Source organism: Exophiala bonariae (assembly GCF_035927105.1).
Source record: "Exophiala bonariae strain CCFEE 5792 chromosome Unknown scaffold_28, whole genome shotgun sequence".
NCBI lineage: Eukaryota > Fungi > Ascomycota > Eurotiomycetes > Chaetothyriales > Herpotrichiellaceae > Exophiala > Exophiala bonariae.
This window is the reverse complement of record NW_027042503.1, coordinates 207,694-223,533: the sequence shown is the minus strand read 5'-3', so window position 1 is coordinate 223,533 and position 15,840 is coordinate 207,694. Positions and strand designations below refer to the sequence as shown.

Here is a 15,840-nt window from a genome sequence, read left to right as displayed (position 1 = left end):
ATCGCCAAATTATCACGTCCACGCTGTGGAAGTCGTCCTTCAAGCACAGCGGCTTGGATGATATCAGTAAACCACGAGTCTCGCCTTCTACGAGGTCTTATCCACCGGGGACCCTCCTCATACTCCGGACCAAAGCTGGTATTGACCATGGTAAACAATGCTGGCAGACAAGAAATGAGGGTTGGTTTACTAATATTCGACCGGGTATCCGCTACCCGGCATGAGCTGGTCCAGCCCTTTGACAAAGTCAAAAATGACAATATTTTACCCCGCCCTTAGGCACCAAACTCTACTCTTCCTGAGGTCAGATTCCACATCGTAATGGTTGCAGACATAGGCAATATGCGCTTTGCATGATACCTTAGTATGGAGAGAAATGCTCATCGATCGATGAACATCGTAGTCAGGTTTCAAGATGTCAACGGTGGCGATCAATACGAAGAGTCGCTCTGAGGAGTTGCGCGTCCAGAGCTCACTAAAGGTACATCAAGGTATGAATATAGAGCGCCGATGTGGCGAACACTAATCAAGATCAACACTCAGCCTAGCAACCATGGAAACGTTCAAACAGTTTTCAAATCTGTTGTTGTATATTTGAACATGAAAAGGCCCAATATCATACCTGTGGCAGCAGCAGACCCAACACAAGCGGCAATGCCAACCTTTGCAGTCGTGAGCCAGACCAGGACACCTCTGCTCCTAGAGACTTGCCTCGTGACGTTGAAGTGCTTGAAGCAACCATTGCTGTCGCACTGAAGCTTGCAGCAGCCTGGGGGAAAGCGTCGCCCTCGAACTCGGAACATCCTGATGGCACAAAATCCTTCCAACTGTCACCTAATCCTGTTTCGACACCAAACTGTGAGAAGTCCTGCTCTCTACCACCTAGGTCTGGACAGTAGTTGAGATATGTATCCATCCCGGGGCATGCTCCGATGCAAGTCTGAACGGCCTTAAGATTTTCAGGGTTACTGGGGTCCTTCGGATATAGTTCGTTAACGCAAGCTCTAGCGCATCCGTATGCAGGACAAGGAACCATCTCGAGAGATGACGGCCAGCTTTCTTCGACATTTTCGGTGACAGGGTTAACCTCAAAATTATAGAATCCATCTTTATTCGTACCGGACTGCGGTGTCGTGTCTGTGACATTTAATGCCCCATGGTTGTTGACGCCGTGTACCGTTGAATTCACGTAATCAGTACTATCTGATGTAGGCCTAAACTTCTGCGTATTGAACATAGTAACAGCAACATTATAATATGCTCCATCCGGACCTGCATCGGCCGGAATTTCAGCTAGGAAGTCGGTAATGATAGTTTTGCCGTCGTTGGTTGCGGCCTCAGGATCTTGAACGATCGGAACACATTCAATCATGCGGCACACGGGGCATATGACTCCACACCAGTCCCCCTTGCAGCCTGGTCTTAAAGTGCTTCTACCCAGGAAGACCGTGAGCGCATTGTAAGGTTCAAGAATGAAATCCAGATTTGAGGTAGAGTCGTATTCCGTGTAGTTGATGGATTTGACTAGAAACGGCGTGTTGGCGCGTACACTGTTGTTTGTGCACAATGGCTGAAACCATTTGGGATTATCAAGATCACAACGTGCTTGAGTAAAGAATGCTGGGAGTAGCACTAGAGCTACGCCTAGTAGCCGCCAGGCATGTGTAAGGAAGACAGCCATGCGAGACTGGTATGTTTGTGTCACCGATGTAAATTTCTTTCCGCCGCCATGATTCAACAGTCAAAATATTGTTGTAACTACTAGGTGAATATGTAGATAGCTGATTACTTAAGATGTACAGTGTGATTCATGACGCCCGACCCCTGATTGAGCAGATCTACCAACGCCTGTATATAGACGTGCTCCGTAAGTAGGCTAAGTTGTCTCTAGAAGCAGGGTTCCCTCGGGCCTCCTATTCGTCTGGCACGGGTCTAAGTGATGCTAATTTCGTCTAAATGTAAGGATAGATTCTTCAAATTAAGTTCACTCGGTAATGAAGAGCCTTTTGGCCCTAGTATGGGATTTACAGTTCCATTTCAACGGTCGATAGCTGATTCGGGTCAGATCGTGGAGAAATACACGGCGTTCTTCCTTTGAAACCAATACGGATACGAACAAGATATCGGCCCCCCTCGACCGGTGAGGCCCAGGTTGGGTGTGCTAGTCTAGGCTTAGACAACCCTACCTCCTCGTAGGTACGTAACTCGACAACTGGTAATTCTGTGCACAACTAAATCGTGTTAGAACAAGGCTAAACCTTACTTGATCAGATTCTAAACTGAGAGACATAGATCTATATGACTTGACTAGCGATCCTACTAAATTTCATCCTTTTCCTGTGAGAAGGGGGTAGATGAGAGGCTTTTACAACGAGTAAGTACATATCAGATTTGAGTGGACTACTACTGAATGCACGATACCCTACCGTACTACTGCGACTAGACCCTCATGTAGTCCGCCGTAATGAGCTTGGTGGGTGCACGAACCCGGCCCGGGTCGACACAGGGCGGCACACCTTCATTGCCCTCGTCGGGGAGTTGGCCTTCACATTCCTTTCTCTTGGCTAAGTACATATGATGAAGAATCCATGCGTCGTCCGGTGATAACCGCGAGATTCATTGATAAGCATACGCGCTTTCAGGTCATCGTCAAATACGAAAATATAAGACACCTGAGCTGGCTTACGGCCATGCCAGCCATGGACTAACAACTAAGAGTGATCGATACAAGCAAGGCATTAAATCAACCCTGCTTCAGATCGAAGGAACCCCAAGTCCATCAAAGCCAACAGAAACAACACCAGAACCGAGACTTCGCACCATGTCAAAACTAACTGAGTATCGCTTATTGTCCTTTGATGTGTACGGAACTCTCATTGACTGGGAGACCGGGATTCTAGAAGCCTTGAAGCCACTGCTTTCGCAGCTGGATGAAAGCAACAAGCCGACACGCACGAAGATCCTTGATGTATATCATGTACTTGAGAAGGAACAACAGACCAAAACACCAGACATGCCCTACTCGCAGTTACTAGCGACAGTCTATCCTAGATTGGCTGAAAAATTCGGCCTCCCAAAGGCTTCGACGGAAGCTGCTGAAACCTTCGGCAACTCTGTCGGGAAATGGCCCGCATTCCCAGATACGGTGGATGCTTTGAACCGATTGCACAAGTATTACAAGCTGGTGGTATTGTCCAACGTTGACAAGGGCTCGTTTGAGAGAACCAATGCGGGGCCTTTAGGAGCCGTTAAGTTCGACCGCATCATCACCGCACAAGAAATCGGCAGCTACAAGCCGGATCTGCGCAACTTTGAGTACATGTTGAAGACGGTGAAGGAGGAGTTGGGTGTCGATAAAGCTGAGGTCTTACAAACAGCGCAAAGCCAGTTTCATGACCATGGCCCGGCCAAGAAGATGGGGATCAAGTCAGTGTGGATCGAGAGGAATGGAACAATCGGAAATCAGGACGAGTTGATCTTTGATTGGAAGTTCAAGACGTTGGGTGAAATGGCTGATGCGGTGGAAAAGGAGTAGAGTGCGTTGAGACTGGGGTTTTCCATAAGAATATCATTAATGATGCTGTTGCTTCTCCTAGCATAACAAATCTGATATCTAGTTCTCTAAAGCAAGCCAATCGCTGATCTTGCTATCGTGATCAGGTCGATATAACCAACGCATATCGTCAAAACCCTCAGTCGCATTCGCATCTTTAGCTTTTCCCTCTCTCACGAGCTCGTCTCTCTCAGCCTGTGGCATTCGTTGAACATTCGTTGCGTTCGTTGCCCAATCAAATACCGCATCGATTCGTTCCTGACGCAGTCTTTGCCAGAAGTCAAGCCGCTTCTTCCAACTTTTGCAATTGGGTGCTTTCAAAAGCTCTGTGAATGTGTAGACATCTTCCAAGGTCTGGTTGATGCCCTGGCCCGAGCTGGGAGGTAGAGCATGCGCTGCATCACCCATGATAACTACCCTCCCCTTTAGTGACGACCAGTGATCCAGTCGTGCCATCCGCATGAATGGCCACATGTACATGGTGTTGGGATCACTTGTCACGGCGTCGATGATGCTTCTGGCTGTACCACCCCAGTCATCATATCCCTTTCGGAAGTATTGAGACAGCCACTCTTTGTCGCGGGCCAACGCATCCCAGCGCTCTCGACTTTGCTCTTCCATCCTGATCTGCATTGCAACCATGATCACCGATCCAGCACGATCTTCAGGCATCAGAACCAACGCTCCAGGCCTCCCTTGAATAGTGCAAGCCCGCTCGTAGTCTTCATACGGCCATTTTACCGCGTCCCATCGAATGTGACTCAAGACACCCAGTACTCCAGTATATTCCGGCTTGACATCGGGGCACAGATACTTCCTGACATTCGAATGGATCCCATCGGCTCCGACTAAGATGCCAGCGGTTTCTTCACTTCCGTTTACTTTGAATACGACACGATTGTCCTCCTCACGAACCACACCTTCAAATTTTGACTTCCAGAGGACTTCGATGCCAGTCTCCTTCACTTTCTCCAGAAGCACTTTTAATAATAGCCTTCTCCAGACACGGTGATTCTTGTATCCGTAGAGATACTCATTGGCAATGAGGGTCTTCCGTACCGTCTCATCGCAATCATTTTTGTACGTACGGTACTCGGAGAGCCAGCATTGGTGTGCAAAGCGACTCAAGATCCCAAGGGAATCTAGGATCTTCAGACCATTAGGTGTGAGGATGACGCCACTTGAGCTCGCTGGATCAGTCGTGTCTGGTCTTCGAAGGTCATAGAGTTTGATTTGTGATGGATGATAGAGTCCATGATGTACCAAGGATAGGCTCAGTATGAGTCCCGTCAGAGAGGACCCTATTATCGTGATTGTGTTTTGGTGAGCAGCCATTGAGCCTTGGAGTGAGTGATCTAAAAGTTAGCCGTTGGAGTGAAGTCGCCGCTGCCTGCTTTACAGGCGTCTCGGTAGGCAGCTGGGCTGAGAGTTCTCACATGGGGAGTGTATGCTTGAACGCAACCTCTCCTTTCACAATAGACTTATATGCTGTCTTTCGTTGGAACGAAAGGCAACGTCTTCGAAAGGAGTAAATAGTTGGATATAATGGCTGGACGCTATAGTCCTAAAACTCGTGCATGATCCTGGTTGCATCCAAGTACCTTGGAAAGTTAGTCTCCCATTGACTCTCAACCCTTCCCGAGTGAGCGGCATATTGGTCACAGCTCCACCGTAGTCAGTGGGAACGTCTGGGTGCCCAAGCACCTGTGGTAGGCTAGGCCGTCTGCGTGTATCAGTGACAAAACCTCGCTAACAAGAGAGCTTCAAAATGACTTTGAAGTTTGTCTCTACCTTTTATCTTCAGTGAACTTCTCGCCTAATGAGCGAAGCGACCAGGAATACGATCATCACCACTCATGTTTAGCTCAGATCATCATTTGTTGAGATCGTCTAATTAGCGCCGAATGAGACACGACGGTTCATTCTTAAACAGAGCTGCTTGCCAGAGCTTACCGATTCAGACCAACATAACGAATAACGCTGTTCTCAACTAATTTGGCCGTGAGTCCATGGACGGATCGGCAATACCGTGATCATGAATTGCTGTGTGCCAGCGACACGTGCCATTGGTGCCCGGAAGGCAATTTTGTTGACCACACGGTCAAAGACATTGTACGAGAGAGATGGAACCTGATGTAGGCTTCTTTTCTTTGATCGCGATATTCTAAAGCTTAAGCGCCCCTGGTGAAGACCTTCAGCTCATGGATATGATCTCCGCCGTGGGACCATGGCCCCCCGGGCCAAGCTCGCCCCTTAGGAAGACCTAAACTTAGAACAAGACCAGGCCAGCCCCCGGCCTCGGTCTAAGCCCACATGGGATACGCGGAACATTCTGGGTTACGGATATCCATCCAAGAACCACCAGATGTCACTGATGAAACAAATGGCAAGAGCAGTCCTCTTTCCGGATAGGGCACTTACCAGCCCCTTCATAATCTGCAGACTTCTCTGCCCATCGACCGCCGTCCGTTAATTCTCATGGTCGTGGCGAGGGGCCGTCCTGCCTCTCACTGTCGCGGTTCGTTTGCCAGTGCAGTAGCCAAGAATATGCACGTTCGCAATTCACCCTCGAAGCATTTCACAGCCACGAAGATCGTCAGGCCCGCTCTCAGGTCCTAGCCATCTCTGTGGCAACATGTTTGACCAGGTGCCGCTGGCTTTCTCGATTCAAACACCGCCGAGCTTAACCACCACGATTCGACGCAGTACTAGCACCGCCTTCTCGGGTGGCGGGCCTTGCTATGGCCCCCCTAGTGGTTTTGGTACTTCTGTAGGCCATCAACGATAACGATTCGAGCAAGTACCAGCACTATGTCGGCGAAACCCAAATCTCGGTTTTCGGGGGACATTGTGTTTCAGCGGCGAAGTCATATTAGGGCACCCAACGTGCGACGCCTGGAAAGATGAACACACTCCTCAAGATATGATGGCCTTGCTCTCCGTAATCATGGGCGGATACTTCAACACCAAGTTTACCCACCTACCCCGAACCATCTCTCCACATTCTCGGTCTTGGGACGGCTACCAAAGTCAACCCCCGACGTATCACTGACTTGGTTTGTCAAAAGTACGATGGGCAGTCTTCGTCCCGTCGCAGGTTTACCATCGCCAGTTTCTCCATTGTCACCCAGATCCTCAGATAGCCTTCTAGCGGCAGCAGGACAACAAACGACCATTCCACGATCTATCACACCCACACACCGTAACAATGAGAACATCCTTGTCCCTATTAGCATGAAAGCTCGATATAACTCAAATGGGTCTGCTTCGTCAAGGCTACTATGGCAATCTTTGTGGCTACGCAAGCGCACACTGCTTGCGTTCCTACTTCTATTTACCGTGCTATGCATCAGCTTGCTCATACTATGGCAATACGATAATCAGCATGACGGCATCAGACTCACAGTCTCAACTAATCACTATGCTTGGACTTATGGTCCGGCAGCCATCTTGGTTGTCGTTGTCAGTTTGTGGAGGCAAGTCGATTATCAGTGCAAAGCAAATCAACCATGGTTAGAATTGAGCAAAGGACCGTCTATCGCCTCGAAAAGTATACTCCTGGATTATATCTCCCCTTTGCAGATAACCAGTTTCAGCAGAGCTGTTCAATCTTCTCACTATGCAGTCGCGGCATCCGTGCTGGGATTCGCAATTTTGAAGCTTGTCCTCGCTGCTTCGACAACACTGTTGGTGGCTTCATCTACGCCAGTGAGCAATGATTTTGATGTCCAGATAGCGACTAGATTTACTGGAGAGGAATTTTGGCAAACCATTCCAGACCAAGTGGATGGTACGACCACTGCGAAAGGTTTCATTGGCAATCAAATTACGGAGTCTGCCTACAAAAATATATCCTCGGATCCAGTATATTCATATTGGGGCGTAATCCGGGGAGAGTTAACCGATCCTCTGGGTACGAAGGATGGAATTGCATTTCAGGTTTTCAATTCTTCGCTCACAAACGAGAATTTGACCAGCTTGACAAGCACAGTATCTGCTTTCGTCCCAAACATCACTTGTGAAATCCCAGTTTGGGAAAGCTTTCAAAACATGAGTGGGGAATGGGGCCCTCTAGTCCAACTCAGACTGAACACGCCAACGTGTAAGGCAGGCTATGGAGATTACGAGATCTACGTTGACACAGCGGATGTGGTGGCGGCACCCATGAACGACAATCTCTGTGCAGAAGACTGTTTGCCATATCCGACCTCGTTCACCATTCAGCGTGTCTTCTGCGGGACTGCCGAATCTGAAGCGGCAAAGACGGTGGTGAATGGTTTATCACCACATGATTACCGTTTCGCCATAGTTGCAGCGAATATTTCCCAGCAGGTTGGACAACCATCCTGGACCAATGACACGAACGTGACCGAAGTAATCGGTCGAGGTATCGTAGAGGCAGGAGTTGTTCTCTGCAACATTGACTACAACATGGTTGAAGCTGAAGTAACGCATGATATGGCGGACGATAGCTACTCTTTGCCCACCGAACTTACCGCCCTACAAGGTGGCCATTTATCTGACTTGGGTGGCTTGCAGCTTTCAGAACTCATATTCTCTAGCCTCAGTATAGCAGCTGATGCGTTTGCACCTCAAGATATCGGTCCTTACATTCCTACGCCTGATATGGATACCCTGGCGTCAAACCCTTTGTTTACTTTGATGGCAGACCGTTTAGAGGGAAAGAAGAGTCGCGAACGATTTTTCGACCCAACAACACTACAACAAGCGGCGGTCAGTGCACTTACAGGAGTCTCAGCACAATTCATGCAGCAAAACTTCTTGAAGTCCACCAATGAAGCTAGCACTGGGAAGGGGGTGTACCATGAGCAAAGGCTCCACATACAACGTCCTTCTTTGTGGATCATGGTGACGGGCTTTATCATACTGGACCTCTTGACATTGGTGCTCGTGTTTACTGCGACTACTAAATCAACTCCGCAAGATCCTCGATCAATTGCCGCACATGCCACAATTCTGACTACCAGTTCATCAATTCAAGCTCCACTGTGCAACACTGGTGACCTCCGAACCAGTGGTCTAACCAAACAACTGGGAGAATTCGAGTATCGCAGCGTGGTAGATCAACACTTTTATCTTGAAGCCCTTCCGCGCAGCAAGGAAGCCGAGAGAATGAATGATGGCGGGAATTTCAAGAGCTCAATGTGGATACCTCTATCAGCAAAATTTTGGTTCGTCTGTCTCACTGCGACAGCGCCTATACTGGCTATTGCGGCACTGGAAGCCTTGTATCGACGCTCCGAAGCCAATCAAGGACTCAAGGACGTATCAGGGGAGTCTAGCGTTCTGGCATTCGCAAGACAATATTTATCCTCGTTGGTGCTTTTACTCATTGCGACACTGTTCAATACTCTTGATTTTGCTATCACGACTTTCGCCCCATTCAGTGCCCTGCGCAAGGGTATCGTGTCTTCTGAAGTAGGGCTTTTAATGCAATTACAGGGCAATACTCCACTACTTGCGCTGTATCAAGCAATTAGTCACAGTCACATGGGAGCTGCGCTTTCTAACATGGCGACACTTGTTGGGAGTGCTCTGCCCATTGTTGTTGCCGGCTTGTGGGTCCTAGATGACGCGACAACTTTCACGAATAATGTCGTGGTGACGGCTAGTAGTGCCTGGGATGTTGCTCCCATCAACAGTACAACAGAAGGCAGTGGGGCTGCGCCAGCCTTCAACAATGTTGAGAGAGGTGTGGTCAATCTCCCGGCCGGCGTTTGGAACGACCTAGTATTTCCGCAGATTTCTGAGCTTACTACTGTATACAACTCACGAGATCCTTCGCTCGATTCTTCAACATCTGCCTTGAACTACACTCTTACCATCCCTGCGCTACGACCGGAATTGATTTGCGATATCGTTCCGGCAGACCTCTGGACCATCTCTTATGAGACAGATCCAAATGACCCTCCGAACATGGCTGATTGGTCAGTGAAATGGGAGCTGCCTCCAGGATGCCATGGAGGACCATGGGGCAATCGCAGCTATGCTACAATAAGAGGAGGCTATTGGGAAGACTCATGGTACGGCCAGATGTACGATCTTCATTTGGGTCCTTGGAATGCAAGCAACCTTGAAAATAGGGAAGTCCAGAGTCACGCAGAAGTCACATTCGGCCACGCCGATCAGCCAGACAATCCGTGTGGCTGCCCGTCAATAGCTGTGTTTTTTGGCTACGTTGGACAGAATTATACAGCCCAGGAGAATGTGACGATGTTAGTGTGCAATCAGAGAATCACGCAAGTACAAACCGCTATCACATATGATGGTGATCCGCTTAACAACAAGCCGAATACTGCGCGAGAACCCGTCCCTGATGAATCCACTGCTAGGTACATGACAAATGGTACGGATGGTGTGGTGGACTTCAATTATCGACTGCAGTATGATCTTCAATCTGGACTGGTCACCTTCAATCCCGGCAACGAACCCGACTATTTCGACCAATTTTTCAACCACCTTGTCTATGGACCCGAGGGTGTATCTCCGAAGCAGCTGCTCGGTCCCCAAAATGCCAATAATCTGCGTGCCGCCGTTCAGAAGCTCTACAAACGTTACATGGTGCATGTCATTGATCGAAAGTTCAGGCAGCCGCTTGATGCAGCGGCTGAGTCACTGAAAGACAAGCGCAAGCGACAAGATGCGGGAACAGGGGCACAGACTTCACAATACGAAGGCGTGGTTATGCAACAAATACCACGCCTGAAAGTTGATTATATATCAAAGCTAATCTTGCAGATCATGCTTGCCACGATGACGCTGCTTGGTATCTTGTCGTTCTGGTTGGTGAAGTTGAGGGGAACATTACCGAGGAACCCATGTTCGATTGCCAGTACAATGAGTCTGTTCGCAGGAAGCGAGATGTGTAAGAGCGAAAAGGAAGGGGGAATAATGCCGGCAGGAGCAGAGTGGATGACGAGAGAAGAATTGAAGCATGTCTGGAAGGGCAAACATTTCAGCCTCGGCTGGTGGACTGCCGCCGAGAGATCTCTTAGCAACGCGAACGCTAGGGAAATGGAAACCCTGCCCCAGCGAGGGAGTCGCATGAAATTAGGTAACATGGAGGAGATACGGCTGGCAGACGAGGCTATCGACAGGGAGACCTTGAGATTTGGCATAGATGTCGGTGTACCAATCCGACTTGGCTTTCGGCAGAGAAGAGGCTGGCGGGAAAGATTGAAACCATCTTGATGTGGTTCTAACAATACATGATCGATATCAGACGAGCATGGGTCTCAGTGATTACAGTATCAACATCAGAGAGCAACAGGTTGTCATTATCATTTTTGAAAACAATAGCAGTATTATGAATAGTTTCGAATCGTGACAGGAAAGCCTTCCAGTGAAGTGGCATGACAACAGGTAATACTCGACTTCAGTAAATCTTCTGCTTGGCTAAGTACCCAGATAACCAAGTATCTACTTGCTTTGGTCGGCTCTCAAAATTTCTTGTGTTAGTCATGTCTTTTTTGTTACCTCCCAACTTATGATATACCAAGTACCAGAGAGCATTATTGATCCTGGATCAATGCCAAGCCCGGCTTCCTCACCTCCTCCTTGCAGTATCTGTATCAGGCTGGTCACAGACAGAGGACACTCGCTTAAAGCTATGCTCCAGAAACATCACCCAGGTGGCGTGCGGGGCCATGGGTTGGTCCAGCGCCACCAAATTTAGGCATTCGTTAGACTGGAGCTTACCCCTGGATCTGCATTCCAGCCGAGCTCTTTTGTGGGGAATAAGGGGCAATCGCGTGTCGCAAGGGCAGGCCAAGTTGAAAATCCCATGAGCAACAAAAAGCCAGAGGTGCCGCCAATGCTGTAGACTGCCGGTACTTGCGTCTGCGATGCCTTTCAGGTATCAGTCTATCAAGTGATGGGCAGAGCATTGAGTCCACGGTTCTTGGTGGCCATTTTGGCATTTCTCCTAGTCGTGTTCTACCTATGGCCCTCAAACAAAGACACACCACCAGTCATCAAAATCACCAAGAGCAGCTTCGATTGGAGTACTGTTCAACCATATCACGACCCATCTCCCTTGACCAAGCCTCCGTCGGGTGTTCCAAGGCGTCTCCCACGAATTCAATATCCATTCCCAAAGTCGTCAAAAAGGTTCTCTGACACGGCACAAGCTGCGCGACGAGATGCTGTCAAGCAGACGTTCCAAAGGAACTGGAAGAGCTATCGAAAATTCGCATGGATGAAAGATGAGTTGACACCCCTTACTGCGGGCAGTAAGAATACCTTTGGAGGCTGGGCTGCCACTCTAGTTGACTCCCTCGACACACTCTGGATCATGGACTTGAGAACCGAGTTCTGGGAAGCAGTAGAAGCCGTGGCCAAAATCGACTGGGCTGTTACCAACGAGACATCCTGCAATATGTTTGAGACCACTATTCGTCATCTTGGTGGGCTATTAGCAGCGTATGAATTAAGTGGTGCTGCTGTGCTGTTGGAGAAAGCCGTCGAACTCGGTGATATGCTATATGCCGGCTTTGACACACCGAATCGTATGCCAGCATTCTGGCTGGACTTTAGAAAGGCAAAAAATGGCGATCTACTAGCTGACAGTCATGTCGCCTCCGCAAGTCCTGGTAGCCTCTCTCTGGAATTTACAAGGCTATCTCAAATCACAGGCGATCCGAAGTATTATGATGCAACCTCGAGGATCACTGAACTACTATATGGTAGCCAAAATGCCACCAAGCTTCCTGGAATGTGGCCCACGTTTTTCAACATGCGAGATTCCGACCTCACCGAACACAGCTCTTTCACTCTAGGCGCTCTGGCAGATTCGCTGTACGAGTACTTACCTAAGATGTATGCACTTCTAGGCGGCCTCGACCGAAAGTATGAAAGCATGTTTCTTACAGCAGCGGACACCATCAAGAAGCACATGCTGTACCGACCGATGACCCAGACCAATGAAGATATTCTGTTTTCTGGGAACGTCGACGTTGGGTGGGAAGTCACCCTCAATCCAGAAGGACAACATCTCGGATGCTTTACCGGTGGTATGTTTGCGCTCGCAGGCCGCTTATTTGATCGAGAAGATCATGTTGAGACTGGAGGGAAGCTCGCTCGAGGTTGTGCGTGGGCTTATCAAGCTTTCCCAACCGGGATCATGCCGGAGATATTCAGTATGGTGCACTGCGAGACATTGGCGGGTTGTGAATGGGACGAGAACAGATGGAGGCGAGAAGTCTCCAAGGACTCTCAAGGGTTTATCTCGCTGCCCAAGGGATTCCGCAATGCCCGAGATCCTTCCTACATTCTTCGACCAGAGGCGATCGAGAGTGTGTTCTTGTTATATCGCATCACAGGGCTGGAGGAATACCAAATGGCCGCTTGGGATATGTTCATGGCAATTGAACAAGCGACACATACGGAATATGGCAATGCGGCTATCAGCAGCGTTACCACTACTGGTGTTCCGATACAGAGAGACTCTATGGAGGTAAGTGATATCTTCTCAAGCTCGGGGACTTTAATTCGTGTACTAACTCTGTTGACAGAGCTTCTGGCTTGCTGAAACATTGAAATACTTCTACTTGATATTCTCGCCACCTGACCTGATCAGCCTTGATGACTGGGTATTCAATACCGAAGCCCACCCTTTGAGGATCCCAAAACCATAATTCAGTACGTCTGGTGGGAACTTCCACCATTTTACACACAAAAGACGTATTTCTCACGATGGAGCGTACAGTCGGATCAATTTCGAAACGCTCATATCTCCTACAGGCCGAGACTAGTCGATACTAGGCGTCTAGGCCGGATTCTCAGAGGCTACACACGACAAATCCGCTGGTTTCGTACGACACGAGCTCTGTCGAAATGCAATCGTCGCAAATCGCGCTGAGTTGCGATAGGCGAGGTCAGAAACAGATTGGGAGCCATACGTGAAGCACCTAGACTTGTCCTACGCATATACTTGGGTTATCATCCAAAGTACGGAGTGACTAGAGAGAACAACTTCCAAGAATATGGCTATATATACTGTGGGAGGTGAAAGAGGATACATAGATGGTGGCAACCATCACCTCGAAAGACCGACTGAGAAATGGGCATTGAAGAGGCAGGGCCAAGTCATGCCCAACAGCCTTGTCAATAGGATACGACATTAGATGTTGATTGGGTGATACAGGCACCTGATAATTACCTCAGTCACTCATGACCCTAGATGGGAACATAGTTCAGATATTTACAATTCGACTACTGGCTCTAGCCATAGCCGACCAATAGCAACCGTACCAAGCTCATGGCATTCGGGCGCCCCTTCGCATTTCTTACTCCTTGCACAACCCAGGAATCTTCGACGCCTTGACCCCAACCAGACCGTCCACATAAGCCAGAAAAGTTTGCACAGGGATGAGATCCAACCGCGCAAGGCTAGGATTCGAACTCCTGAGGACCTGTCCTCCAAACAAGACTCTCAAGAAATAACATCCCCTGCGACTGTACAGCTCAAAAACCACTTCACTGCCCATGCCAGGCCACACCATCACGTCTACCTGGAGGATGGACAGCAATCTCGAGATGGACCCGTCGTGCGCGACGTTATGTCGAAATATGACGCCGTCGTTGGTCCCATTCACAATATTTCTAAGATGACTCGCCAGCTCCGCCATCCAGATCCCGAACCCCGCAGTACTCGCTGCCAACGACTGTGGCGCATCTCGATAGATGAAACTATACTCGTATTGTCCGCGGCGGAACACGGCGTCGGCATCTTCCTGAGTGATGCAGTTGGATGCATTCCCCGCTTCACAAGGCAGTGGTTTCTGATGACATAGTCTTGCCGACAGGTTGTCGAAATAGTGGTCGAACCAGTTGTGCCAGTCCTTGTTGGAGACATTCACGCCGGAGACGGAGTCGAGTTTGGCGAACAGAGGTTTCGACTCGTTCAAATGAAGTGTCCAATTTGCAGCGTGGCTACCAACGCCGTATGACGAACGGAGGTCATCGGCGGCGTCGCATGCGTACGCCGGTTCAAGGGAGTCGATTGAGTTTGGTTGAATACTGACGCCGATTGGCGAGTTTGTCAAACTTGGATACTGCCCTTCAATGACTTGCCCGATTACTTGTGAGGTTATGACGTTGTTCGTTACGCGGTAGCCCACTTTCTTGGGATCGTATTCTGCAGGGATGAAATTCAGGAGATCGCGATAGACGCCGAAGAGATCCTTGCCGTGCTGGCGTGAATCGTTCAAACCTTGGCCGGAAATTTGAGGGAACTGGCATGTCCCATTGAAGCCCTCTGGTGCGAGCGGGTTTGAGTCCGATGTGGTAACCTGCCAAGTTATCTGTGCGGAAGTGCCATCTGGACGCGGCGTGCCGTAGTAGAACAGTGCTGCATCATCGCATGACCATGAGTACGTCTCGTGGGGGAATGTGTTGGACGCATATGGAGTACGTTTGTGATGTCGGTGGATCTAAGATCGTGATGTTAGGACATATTGGCCGGCATTAGGTCCCAATGGGTTGCATTGCCTACCACTTCGACGAATTCAAGCTTAAACTCACTCGGAGGCATGATATACTCCTGGCGTCTGACGTGTGGCATGTTGCACCAGTTGTACTTTTCATACCCAGAGGTGATGGGCGTCTCTGACGAGTTGAAGATGAAACCATATACACCTGTTCCATTGATGACTGACTTGAGATCATTGATACTGGTTGCATTCGGTGCATGCCAACTTAAGTCAACCTGGCTGGCGTTCGCTGTTGCGCATTGCGCGACAACCCCACCGGTTAGGGTCGAGCTGACGAGGAAGACGTCCAGGATCCTCTTCACCATCTTGCTAGCTTCAAAAGAACACAGATGTCCCACTAAAGTGCTAAAATTTGTCAGATTGCTAGCAAGCAAGCCCTCTTGTCTAGGTGTTGGCGATGGGGAAACAGCAGACAAAGTCTGGTTAGAGACATGTTGATGGAGTAACATTGCAGTTCCATCATTATATCACGATACTACATCGGAGTTGTCCTCTTTTCCAACGGAAGGATCGGCAAGATAGACTTACATCGGTGTAGAGTAGCATGAGGAGAGAAGCAAGAGGAACCAGGAAAAGGTCAGAGATGCAGAACGTGAAGTTGGAGAATCATTCGTGGTGCTATCTTATGATTGGTGCTTGGAAAACGTGGTTGAACAAGGGCGATTTAGAGGTCGACATCTGATTTGATGGACTGGGGTCGAGGTAACTATTTGCAACAATGAAGTCAATGGGACCATTCAATGCTCACCTGAACGGGCTTATATCTCCGCCAAT

General features: G+C 49.1%; 6 protein-coding genes across 6 annotated transcripts; 3 read left to right on the top strand and 3 right to left on the bottom strand.

Annotated features, from left to right (window-relative positions):
- Window positions 1–616: 616 nt before the first annotated feature.
- On the bottom strand, window positions 617–1,681 carry LTR84_007203 (uncharacterized protein; the record flags this gene model as incomplete). The annotated part of the gene is made up of 1 exon (XM_064850756.1): window positions 617–1,681. The coding sequence occupies one exon, from the start codon at window positions 1,679–1,681 to the stop codon at window positions 617–619; it is 1,065 nt and encodes a 354-aa protein (XP_064702422.1).
- A 1,140-nt stretch (window positions 1,682–2,821) lies between these two features.
- LTR84_007202 (uncharacterized protein) lies at window positions 2,822–3,535 on the top strand (the record flags this gene model as incomplete). The annotated part of the gene is made up of 1 exon (XM_064850755.1): window positions 2,822–3,535. The coding sequence occupies one exon, from the start codon at window positions 2,822–2,824 to the stop codon at window positions 3,533–3,535; it is 714 nt and encodes a 237-aa protein (XP_064702421.1).
- Window positions 3,536–3,613: 78 nt separating this feature from the next.
- Window positions 3,614–4,888, bottom strand: LTR84_007201 (uncharacterized protein; the record flags this gene model as incomplete). The annotated part of the gene is made up of 1 exon (XM_064850754.1): window positions 3,614–4,888. The coding sequence occupies one exon, from the start codon at window positions 4,886–4,888 to the stop codon at window positions 3,614–3,616; it is 1,275 nt and encodes a 424-aa protein (XP_064702420.1).
- A 1,737-nt stretch (window positions 4,889–6,625) lies between these two features.
- LTR84_007200 (uncharacterized protein) lies at window positions 6,626–10,765 on the top strand (the record flags this gene model as incomplete). The annotated part of the gene is made up of 1 exon (XM_064850753.1): window positions 6,626–10,765. One exon carries the CDS (start codon window positions 6,626–6,628, stop codon window positions 10,763–10,765), a length of 4,140 nt encoding a protein of 1,379 aa, XP_064702419.1.
- Window positions 10,766–11,447: 682 nt separating this feature from the next.
- On the top strand, window positions 11,448–13,209 carry LTR84_007199 (uncharacterized protein; the record flags this gene model as incomplete). Its single annotated transcript, XM_064850752.1, has 2 exons — window positions 11,448–13,028; window positions 13,087–13,209. The coding sequence occupies 2 exons, from the start codon at window positions 11,448–11,450 to the stop codon at window positions 13,207–13,209; spliced, it is 1,704 nt and encodes a 567-aa protein (XP_064702418.1).
- A 651-nt stretch (window positions 13,210–13,860) lies between these two features.
- LTR84_007198 (uncharacterized protein) lies at window positions 13,861–15,371 on the bottom strand (the record flags this gene model as incomplete). The annotated part of the gene is made up of 2 exons (XM_064850751.1): window positions 13,861–15,006; window positions 15,069–15,371. 2 exons carry the CDS (start codon window positions 15,369–15,371, stop codon window positions 13,861–13,863), a joined length of 1,449 nt encoding a protein of 482 aa, XP_064702417.1.
- Window positions 15,372–15,840: the final 469 nt, after the last annotated feature.